This window comes from Lingula anatina, chromosome 5 (assembly GCF_051362555.1).
Source record: "Lingula anatina isolate TDL-2025a chromosome 5, LinAna3.0, whole genome shotgun sequence".
In the NCBI taxonomy this organism is placed as follows: Eukaryota; Metazoa; Brachiopoda; class Lingulata; order Lingulida; family Lingulidae; genus Lingula; species Lingula anatina.
Genome location: NC_141771.1, coordinates 13987121 through 13999280, shown reverse-complemented (window position 1 = coordinate 13999280; position 12160 = coordinate 13987121). Strand labels below are relative to the sequence as shown.

General features: G+C 36.5%; 1 protein-coding gene across 1 annotated transcript; it reads right to left on the bottom strand.

The window, feature by feature from the left end:
* Window positions 1-1106: 1106 nt before the first annotated feature.
* LOC106155115 (uncharacterized) lies at window positions 1107-11187 on the bottom strand. Its single transcript, XM_013529780.2, has 5 exons — window positions 10812-11187; window positions 10293-10583; window positions 6168-6271; window positions 3011-3188; window positions 1107-2866 (listed from the first exon to the last, which is right to left on the bottom strand). Exons 1-5 carry the CDS (start codon window positions 11013-11015, stop codon window positions 2612-2614), a joined length of 1032 nt encoding a protein of 343 aa, XP_013385234.2. The 5' UTR covers window positions 11016-11187; the 3' UTR covers window positions 1107-2611.
* Window positions 11188-12160: the final 973 nt, after the last annotated feature.

The window sequence follows — 12160 nt, the reverse complement described above, 5'->3', positions numbered from 1 at the left end:
TTCGGTATTTTAATCAAGGCGTTACATTACCTAAAGTCAAGAGGAATCGTCGTCCAAATCTCAATGAATTCTAGTGTCATTACATAAAAAGATACAGAAACCATCTTAAAAGGAATGCCTTAGTCTTTTTCAATTAGAATTGTAAAAAATAAATAAATAAATAAGTGAAAAAAGGCCACCTAACTTTTAGAATGGCACGACCAATTTCCATCAATATAATGCACACCTTGAGCCCCCTCAAAATCTCTTTTAACAAATTCTATTACAGTCCTTGTTCATGACCTTGACTTTGCATCAGCAGGCCGGGTTTTTTTAGTATATTTACCCGAATCCCGATCTCGAAAATAGTTTTATAGCTCTTCTTTATTCAGACGGGCCGCGATATATATTACTAAATAAATAAATAAATAAATAAATAAATAAATAAATAAATAAATAAAACCATTCACCTTCTTTTCAAGATCAATTTCAATCACAAAAATGCTCTCCTTGTACTCCATCTAAATCTGTTACAAATTGCAATACGGACTTAATTGTGTACTTTATTTGCTCGAATCCCGAACATTAAAAACGGGAAAAGCACTCAAATCTGGACGTCGCTATGCATGTAGCATGTCGTCACTAAATCTGCGATCGCAATCACTAATTCGTGGCTCCAAGTCGCAACGGGCAACTGTCGTTTGTGAGGAGCAACTTTGAAATGTTATTTATCACAGCTATAAGGTCAACAGTCACTAATTCGTGGCTCCAAGTCGCAACGGGCAACTGTCGTTTGTGAGGAGCAACTTTGAAATGTTATTTATCACAGCTATAAGGTCAACAGTCACCATAAATTATCCATAAATACTCATAATTTTGAAATGGCAAAATCCGTATACCAAACGTTGTGTGTGAGTGTGTGTGTTTGTGTAGACGCGTGCTGACCCTTAAGTAAAGAAATGTAGATATTAGAACCAATCTGATCTTTGAATCAGATTTGCATAGGTTCAAAACGTCCAACTTGACGGCATTTTCTTTTCTATGCACTAAGCAAAAATCGAAACATTTCTCGTCAATCATTCCTTTTTTCGAAATGCGATCAGATAAAATGAGGAACAAACGGACACTCCCAGATAATTCTTTTTTATTTACAAAAAAAATCAAGTAAACAAAAAACGATATAAAACACATGCGACTATATACTATGTCACACTTAAAAAGGGCGGAACAGGTGTCAGAAGCTTGTACCTTTTATATGCTCTTGATTACGAATAACAAAGTCTGGAATACCCCAATGAAATATCAATCAAGTGTGTGGTATAAGGTCAAATTAAAAAAAAAGTTCAATGAGTTATTTTTTCAACAAAAAATAGAAAAATGTGTCATCCAACCAGCTCTTCCTTGGCATATGCTATAAATAATCTAACCCTATTAATTTCCTATACAGAATATGAATTTCAACTGCACACATTAACGACTCAGACATATTTCTACAAATTACAATATTTAGTACCCACGTAGATACAGGAAAGTAAGAAAGTCATTTATTATTTTGGGAATTATAAGAATTATAAGCTCAACTTCAAAAAATAATTATATCTTTCATTTCGCTTGTACATGTAACATTACTACCAAACATTCCTTAGTCTTGTATAAATATGTAGTCCATCACTTTATGATAAAATAACAAATATGTAAACAAAAACTTGTGTATAAAACAAAATGATAACTTCTGCAGGGATTTGCAAACTAAAAAGCCTTGCTTCTATTCAAATAAATGTTTATGCAAGAGTCAGAACCAGGCCTACCCAACTACCCTGAGAACGTGATAAGTAAAAAGTTAATCTGCGATGAGAATTCTTGAAGGTATGTCGTTTGATAGGCCATTTGACTGTTTTCACAATATCGGTGCAATGTCTATGGTTTCAACGACATTGCTCTCGAGTCATTTACGATAAGCTCCCTTTTTACATAAGCGTTAATTGGTGCTTTTCCCACTTTCTCACAACATTTACTTCATGAACTTTGGCAGTTTTTCATGACCAGAAAAACCAAGGCTGTTATAAATGTAATTTGAATGTTGTGACAATGCGATAAATGTCTTATTCCCTATTGATTTATAGACACATTTCAATAATAGACAGAGTGTTATATATTCCTATACTTTTCCTTTATAAACCGATTATTATAAAATGATTACAACATTTAATATTAAAACAATACAAAATATTGAACTGGTAAAAAACGTCAGTTTTCCATTGATTTGTGTGGGTTATACAGGATATAGGCCTACTTGCGATATACAGGATTCACTTGTCCTTTGCCAAAGCTTTCTCATATTAACCCCCTCCCTCATTTTATAATATATATTTAATCTACTCACACATTTCTTCATGCAAAAAAATTCTTTCGTTATAAGAAAATTGCCTAACGATCAACCTCAAGGGAAAATCCATTTTATATTCTACTTAAAAAAATATATAGGCCCTATGCACATCCACTGTTCGTAGGTTACTCTTTCAATCTGAACAAATCTCCAAAGATATTCGAACTGAGATAAGTCATTAATTGTTTGATATACTTAACTTACATTTCACATGAGATTAAAAAATGAATGATTTTAGAGAACCAATTACCATTTCATCAAAAACATGGCAGACGATAAAAAGGCGGCGCACAGGCAGACAAGAATTGAACTGAGGGCGACTTGTCTTCCTCCAGAAATTAAAGAGGCCACTTCATCTGCTTCTCCTTGGCTTATGATGGGATCGTAGAGCACGGTGCTGTTAAAACGAGGGAAACGGACCCTAATCGCCCACTTGTTTCCCACTCTTACGATCTTCGGATATCCCGCCGCCATGGCGTGTTTGGCGCCATCTATGTATGCCTAAAAGAAATATAGTTTGATTTGTAAAATACAAAACTAAATGTCAGTTTCATTCATTCAGTTATTATTATTATTATTATTATTATTATTATTATTATTATTCCGTAAAAACATTATGCACAAAAAAAAACATCCTCGGCTCACCTTGTCCTCCATTGTGATGTTACTTTTTCCAAGCACTATATCTTTCACGCGGCCTACAGCGTTCTTTGGGGAGCCCCTCCTTGCCTTTGGTTCCTCACGGCTTCCTACGCAGAAGTCGACGTCAAGAAACTCCGTAGTGTCGTTACACGCTGTATCATTACCATTACACAGCTCAAACCTAAAATACAGAATAAAAAAAAACGTGAATTATTTTGTGGAGGGAGAGAGTAAAAATTAACTATTTTTTCTTGCGACTATGAAGAAAATATATTTAGTGACACAGCCATATTAGAAGACATTTGCAGTCCAGTATGTCGGTGTCTCACAGGACACCCCTTTTTTTCGTGGACGAGGCTATACGTGTTATGGATTCCATCTGAACTATGAAACACCCATTACAACCTCTCTATCATACTTAAAGGACAATGTTCATGTAAAAATCCATTTCTCGAATTTTGAAGATACAGCACTCAATCTATACACTAGAGGTATGTTTTAATCGATCCCCGCCATTTAAAAATTATAAAAACAATCTATTAGTAGAAAAAAAGCGTTTTAGTAAACCTCACCTCAATATGCAAAAATGAAGCAACAGATCTGGGTCACGTGGTACTGTGACGACAATCACGATAAAGGTCTATGAGACTCAACTGAGCTGCATGGTGCATACAAACGGAGAAGTTAAGGAAAGTTGTGTTGAACGGAGTTGAGGCATTTTCGTTATGCCTCGGTGTGTTGCCGTGGGATTCACCAAAATTGCAGCTCTCGTTGACAATTTTTCTTTGTCTGTGACGGTCTTCCGTGCCTTACTTACTAACTTCGGTGACAATAGTTGCGATGCTCTAGATCATGGTCACCTCAGGTGGTTTAGATCATATCAAGAGCTGGTAGTCTTTCAGATTAACTGTCATCAGTTGGCAAACTTACTGATTGCTGATGCATTTTAAATGCATTGTAGTTGACCAAAAGCTCGTTTACAACAAACCTGTTAATTATGCACCGCTGCAATTCCCAAGCCAGGTAATAACAGGTATGAAACTCGTCTTGGTGGGCTTTCATATTTTTCAATATATCTCATTTATTTCATGGGGTTATTTTATTGGTATTTGTAAATGACGTTAAATATCAATACTTAAACAATTAAGTTCAAACACGGTCGCGAACATTAATAAAAGAAATTGCTCTCAGGGTATCTTGAAGCTTCCGTGGAAGAAAACGTGTTGAGGAAAAACAGGAAAAAGAGCGTTATATTAAAGAAAAAATGGGAACTGCTATAATAAAATGGTTCGTTATCCTAATTCGTTTATGCTTTGAGGATTTGTTTCTGAAGATTATTTCATCTGAAATATTAAATAATTTAAAAGATTGATTATTTTATAACTTGAAACGCAAATTCTGAGTCAATACGCAATTTTTTTTTTTTTTTTTTTTTTTTGCAAATTTGTAAGCTTATAACACCGTGCTATAAAGATCTACTCAAGAAAAAAATTTGCTTGGGTAAAATTGAGTACGGAATGAACTGGAGACACTTGGCTTGTCATTAAGTTTACACGAAAATATATCAGGTAACTTTATACTGTCTTTGAAAGAGTAAAGATTGAAAGATAATTTTAGACAAACTTTGACGGGGGAAATACCTACAAAGAGTAATGGGCTATTTCGCCAACATCTTGTTGAAAATTTTACACTGCAATTCTATTCAAATAAGCTAAGGAACTAATTGCCAAATTAATACTCTCATCACATAACAGGGGGGTAACCAGACCTGCAAAAATTGTACGCACATATTTAAAAAGATTACAAGCACATACAGCAAAACATGAAGGACAGCGTAATCACAGCAAATGTACCTCATATAGCAGCTTAATTTCCATTAATAATAAAATCATCATTTAAGTCAAAAATATTCTTGCGATTTAATAACTATTTTAATTTACCCAGAACGGTATATTTATTTTAAAGGCGGTTAACTGAAATATAGTTTTATGATTTGTTTGTGAAAATTGCCCATGCCACCCTGTTAGTTTGGAGGTCTAAGCTGGATCAAGTCCGTGTTAAAATTCCTATGAAGTTGTGCAGGAAAAATTCTTCCTTTCTTTCTCTAGCTCCTCGATAAACCTGGTGTTCAGATTTTATCTAGTACCCCCAGGTCTACGGGAGCTGCGCTTTGTAACTAACGCACAGGTAGATTTTTACCTGAGATAACTGGAGTAAAGCTTAGATAGAGAGTGCGTTCGATACAAGCAAGACAAATTGAATGCCATTTAACCCTCTAATTAAGAGGTAAAGGAAGTTCCAGTTAGATGGATGATTAAGATAGGACTTGTAAAGGTAACGGGCATTGTTTACCTCAGTTTAATAAAAGTATGCAAGACGGAGTGTCAGCGGTTAAATAAAATAAATTGAATTTCACAAATAACATGGACCTCATATGCAATAATCAACATTTCCCTTAACTCATTCAAATGCAGTGTTTTATACAATTTGGGATAACCATAATGAAATGCTTGTTAAAGAAATGACTAGACGGGAAATGGTTTTACACAGCTTCACGAGGATTTAGACCCCTCGGGTAAGAGATTTGAATGAATATAAACTTTTATCAGAAGCCAGAGAAGTCATCTTACAGGTAGACAATGCAGCTCAGTTTGACAGCTAAGCACGCTCTGTTCTCCAGTGGTTCGATTGTCGTCATTGGACCACGTGACCACGTAGCTCATTAACTCCCAGGCCGAGCAAATAGGACGTTTTTTAAAGCCAAAAATTTACAAAATGAGCTTTTAATTTGTGTATTTGGATAAAGATATCGTTAGTTGGGCATGTTTTCTGAAGAATATGTTCCGTTCAGGCCATTCTGACGGCATGAAGCAAACCCTTTAAGCAAAAACTTTAGAAATATGTCCGGGGAGGGGGAGGGGGGCTTCCATTGATTCTATAATTGTAATTTGAATGCATAATATAGCTGATGAAAGATGGCTTTAATGAGATATTTCCTTTCAATAAAAATGCCACTCCATTAAGAATGGAAACATCGTGTAAACTACCCTGAATGTGCACTTTCCTCCAACAGAGTTAGAGAAATATTTGTGAATATCTACTGAAAAATAAGTATGTAGCCCTGGGAAAGGTATTATTAAAGGTACTGGTGACTATTTACCCACTCAGCTCCATATTGAATTTGACGTCTCCCTGGGTGATGGGCGTGACCACGCCGTCCTCGTCTGTGAAGTTCCCAGTTTCGTTAAACCTGTACACGCTTACCTGTGAAAGTATAAGAGAATAGATCAAAATAAAACGAAGTCAAAATAAAGCGAAATGGGCAAATATAGAAAAAAAAATTAACAACAGTTATGAAAGAAGCTGAACACAAAAGACATCTTGAATTTTCAAAAATGTCCATAAGACAAGCAAAGTTCACAGGTCGTTCTATGGAAATACAACATCTTGATTGTTTGGAGACACAAGGAAAATACATGAAGACGACAGAGAGAAAGTAATGGTCAGCCGCACAGAATGGACAAGACAACAGAAGCCTATATGTACCTACAGGACCGTTGATACTCATAAGGAAGGATAGGACACCATAATTATACCTACGACATTCGATGCAGACAACAAAACCGAAATAGTTTCGAAACGCAAACGGTGAAATTTAACGCGCAATTTAACGCAAGGGATTCCACGGATTCTTTTTAGAATAGGACTCTTCGTATTTCAGCTGTTGTCCATTGATAAGTTGATGTCCACCCAACTCCGGTGACCTCGTATCAAATTACCCATTACCAAGTCAGCAACGCACAGGTGACCATCTTTGACAGGAAGAGTCATTGTGTATATGAACACGGTAAAATCATTTTCATTGACAGCAACCAAGGAAAGAACTATTTTCTCCACCTTTATTTCCTTTGTTAAGCAAACAGTCTACTTTCTGAGTGAGGGATAAGACGCCATATATATATATATATATATATAGAGAGAGAGAGAGAGAGAGAGAGAGAGAGAGAGAGGGCTACACCTGTAGGTAGCTAGCTAGCTCTGTACTGATAAAGATATGGTAGAATAGTAAGATAAAGAATTTTTGATAAGTCACATTTATCTATATGATCATCTTTGTTGTATTCACCTAATTATAACAATATGAAATACACTGTTTTTGCGAGATCAGTCTAAATAATAATATAATGTGACTTTTCAAACATTGTTTTCCTTCTTCGGAGTACCCGTATATGAAATGAATAAGGTTAAGTGGAGCCACACCTTTTTTTTGTGAGATTAAATCTTGACTGTAATATATGCAGTGATTAATGCGCGAGCTTTTGGTTTATCTAAGATTGCGTTCCTGATCTTCACATCTTAACTCACACCCATGTCATTATGATGATGATGATGATTAATATTAAGCAGAGCTTCCGTTATGAAAACTAGCATAATTTATGCATTCATAAAAAGATGCACTCGAGATAATCGTTCCTCATAAATATGTGTGGAAAGAAAAAGTGGACCTGTCAGCCTCAAGACTGCTTTAAAATTAGTAATAATATGATAACTTTTATAGTCTGGAATAATACTAATGGAAAACGCAGGAGCTATAATTTATCCATATGGCTCTTGGCGATGCCGTCGAAAGCAAACTAATTTCGATACGAAAGGGGAGTTGTCATGTCGCAAGTAAAAATGTTCTAAAGCGAGGGATTCAAAGTATTATTTTCCTGAATATGGCTCTTAAACTATCCGTCAATTTTATATAAGGGTGTCCATCTACTCCATATAAGAGGCCTATTGAGTAATGAAATCTACGTCATACCAATACTTTGGTTGGAGAGAAGAAAAATTGTCATGAATAGGCCACAGACATATCTGTGAATATTAAAAGTGAAAAAAAAAAAAAAAAAAAACAATGTGTGGGCTGTGGCCATGGTAGAGGGCAATGAGCACCCACTGCCTCTACATCACTAGTCCATCGTACGTTGACCCTAGGAATTTTTACCTCCTTGGGTTGACCTTAGCATATGCCTATCCGCACACAAATTATTAACGCTCAGGTGAGCGTCTTTTAGCACACCCTTCCTAAGATGATTGACTGCTTTAAGGGACGAGTCATATGCCTTGTATGAAAACGCCTTTTCACAATCTCGGTCTTAGTGAAAGCGGGGTATTATATAGTCAGACAAATTAGGTGCTCTGTTCAATAAGATTTTATATCCCGCTCAGCGGGTTGACACTGTGGTGTTTTAAAAATATCGATTGTTATTACTTATATAAAGCGGACCACTGACGTCAAGCAGGCATTAATTATCCACTGGTTTTTGGATTATTTAGGATCGAATTCATGACAAATGGTTCTTCTCATCTCAGTACACGCTGTTGCTGTTATGGAGATAATAATACATCATGTTATATTTACTGATTTGTATCTTCTGTTATGACAACTAAGAGTAGGCCTACCTTATATAGTCATAACGTTTTTATTTTTTAAGGTATACCCTGAAGTCGCTGCGGGTGATAAAAACATTTAACTTCACAGCGTATATAAATGAAATCTTCCCCGGACTAAACACAATCTTCTGTGGTGTATATTAAACTTGTATAGACTATGTTGATTTCAATTTGAGAAATACACTTTGCTTTAATTTGTATTGTCTGGAGAATCACGTTTTTCGGAATCCATGTGCGCTCAACACCCTGGGTTTCAGAAGGCAGCCTTCACTATTCATATTAAGAGAAAACATTATACATGTAACAGGGGCGGATCCAGACATATTTTCTGACAGGCTTCCAAATTATCTTTACTGATCCATCCTCCATTTTTGACCATCCGACAGGAAAAATTAAATACCCGTCAATGTAAACTTGAAAATCTGACCGTGTTCCAGAAGACCCAGAAGACGGCCTAAATCCGCTCCTGACATATACCGTAAATGCCATGTCAGTGTTAAGGCGGCTTGTTCTACTCAGTATACTCTGAGCAGCAGGGTGATGAGACGTGACAACCGCAACAAAGGTATGGATATTGTTTCAGAATAGGAAAGACACGCAAGGTAGTGTGAAGAATCTGGGAGAGATTATAACTGAGGAATTATTAAAGAGAGAGAAGTTGATGAGGTGTTAAATGTATCCTGCAGCGCTCGTTAACGTTATCACGCAGATACATGAAAAACAAAAACAACCAAAGCAAATTTCATCATTTCACCATAGAGCAAATGTTAGTGTTGAGGCCCTTAAAAATCTGAAAATTATTCTAATTTGACCCAAGATAAAGAAACAATGGCCCAATGATATTAAATGAAACATTGCACTTGTTGAGTTTTAAGAGAGGCGTGAATATATATTAACTTTGAGTGAAATATTTTAATTTATCTTGAATTTGAAGTACACGAAGACCACAGTTTTGGTTTTAAAATTTTTAGACCAGTTTCAGGATTATTTTCGTAGCGAAAGAGGTCTTGTTCTCATAAATTTGAACAAAAAAATTGTCGTTTTCTTTTTTAATTCCTAGCTTCCGACTGAACCTAACTTATCAATCTGTTATCTTAAAGAACGTCTTAAGAGAGTAGGTACACAGTTTCCGTCTGTGGTGGGGTGCAACCAAGCGGTTTCCTTAATGAAGTACTAAAGGAACGCAACACTTTGAGTTAAAACCAATGAAAACGAGATAAGAGGTGGCATGTGGACAGAATACAACGAGAATAGTCCGTAAATACCGGAACAGTAGTCCGCTCCTCATCATTTCTACACGGGTTATCATAATAAACCCTGGTCTTCCATTCCTAGGACTTCCATTCCTGTTACACCAGGACTCGATGGGCTCTACAGATCCATATAGCTGTTATGTTAATATATTTTTGTTCAATTCATATTTACTGATATGTATTTTCTGTTATGACAACTAAGAGTACCTGTTATACGTTTTTATTATTTAAGGTGTAACCTGAAGTCGCTGCGGGTGATAAAGCATTTAAATTCACAGCGTATATAAATGAAACCTTCCCCAAACTAAACACGATCTACACTGTACTGTGGTATATATTAAATTTGTATAGACTATGTAGATTTCAATTTGAGAAATACACTTATTTGTTGAAAGGAAAATATAAAGAGAAGAGTGAGTCTAAGACCACCTGAAGCAAATACGTAGAAGTAGGCCTGTTAGATCGATCTAGGTATGGGACCCCAGACTAAGTGTTCAAACTGAAAAGTTCAAGCGTATAACATAACCAAAAGTATAAGAATAACATAACATCTTCAAAAGACAACACAGATGTTTTCCCATCAAAATACTCACGGTGATGTTGGCGCCACTGGGGAGGGTGGTTTCCATGTCGAATGCCCAGGCTTTCAGGCCCCCATACACTGTGGGCTCGGGTTGAGACATGTTGTACATCATCTGCATCGTGGAGTTGAAATTCGCAGATGGCCCTCCTCTCCTTCCCAATTCCCATCCCAGTTTTCTACCTAGTCCTCTGTTCGAGCGGGTTTTCTCTGCCATTTGGCAAACCGAAAACGTAGTGCTGTTGCGGTCGTTGTCGATGTTTTTCTTCGACTTGCTGATGGTGAAATTTCCCCAGCGAGAAGCCTAAAGTATGAAAAAAATAGTATAAGATTATTATTTATTAATGTTGCCACAAAATGTCTATCAGCATTCCTCTTTGCTGTGCCTACAACTTAAAATTCAACTCTCATTTTCGTCAGTTTCACACTACTGCCTTTTTGGCATGCCTGTTGTAACAATATTATGATGAGGATGAGGATGGCGATGAAGGAAGAAAGTAAGAAAATTCAAAGAAAAATCGTGTTGCTTTACCCGCAGACTTCCTTCTGTAGTGTTGAATGTCCTGTTATTAACTTTTTCCTTGAACATACGACGGGCATTCCGCAGGCGTGTGTCGAGTCGTTCCATCCATGCCGGCACTTTCGGTCGTCCACGCCCCGGTTGACCATCCACGTTGGTCATTCCACACATGACCATAACGGCTCCCAAGCCGATCATAAGCTGAATCTTATTCATCTCCTTGCGTCTAAATCTGTTTCAGGCGATGGGGCTATTCCAAACTTTCCTTCCCTTTAGTCGCAATTATTAAGATAGAATATGCATATACCGCGAAGACCGGGGACCCCTTTCTACCTGCGTCGTGCTACCTGATTTAAACCTTCAACCCTTAGTCAAGTCGACTCACAAAACAAGGTGCTATATATAAAGTGTATAGCGTCGTGACGTCAGCGAGTCGAGTTATTGATTCACTCAAATCTTGATCCTATCTATTGTTACTCAGGCTTTCGCGTTGATGGTGACTCATTTTTTCGTGACTGCACGACAAAGAAAGTGAGCGCGTCTAAAGAGAGTCGTATTATAGAATTTCACCTGTTGTTGACGTGTTTTTGTTTATTTTGAACATATTTCCATGGGATATATTCATTTTAGAGCTGAGGCATAGTTGTCGGTTGAGTTGTAGGCCTATCTATAAATATTTAAAGCCCGTCCCTGCAACCCAAAATTTTTTTTATCTTTCAAATAGACAGTCTAACAGCCATGGGCGAGGGCTTGCATTCCGTTCTCCTTACTAGCTATTGAAATATTCAGGGCATGTTCTTGTTTATGAAGAACTATTTTAGAAAAGATAACGTTGTCAAAAATATCAAATCTGAAGTTAATTTAGATTTATTCCTCGAAGGTAGCATATGTCAAATTTAATTCCACCCACGAAAGACTCCCCTCTTTAAGTGAATGCATATTTCCTTTTATTTATTTATTTATTTATTTATTTATTTATGCAGATTTCATGGTGCCATTGGGTTGAGATAGCAAATGATGCCCAGGTGATTTTTCCCAGCTATGTTATTAATATCATCTCCCTCACTCCCTCACATTTCACCCGCCTCACCCTCTTACATAGGGTGCATTCCGGACTTAAGACTTTTTTTAATATTCTTTATTAGGCCTACTACAACTACAGATTTTGTTGCTGCTGCTACTACTACATCAATGATGCCGCTTCACACAAAAATTAATTCAAAAGATGTGACACTGTTCTCAGACTCTGTTGCATGTTTTAAAGGCAACGTTGTGTTTCATAAAGGCCAAAAAAGTTATATCATTTTAATTTTTTTTCTCTTTAAATGCCCCATCCATAAAAATGCAGGCCTAAGTAGGCC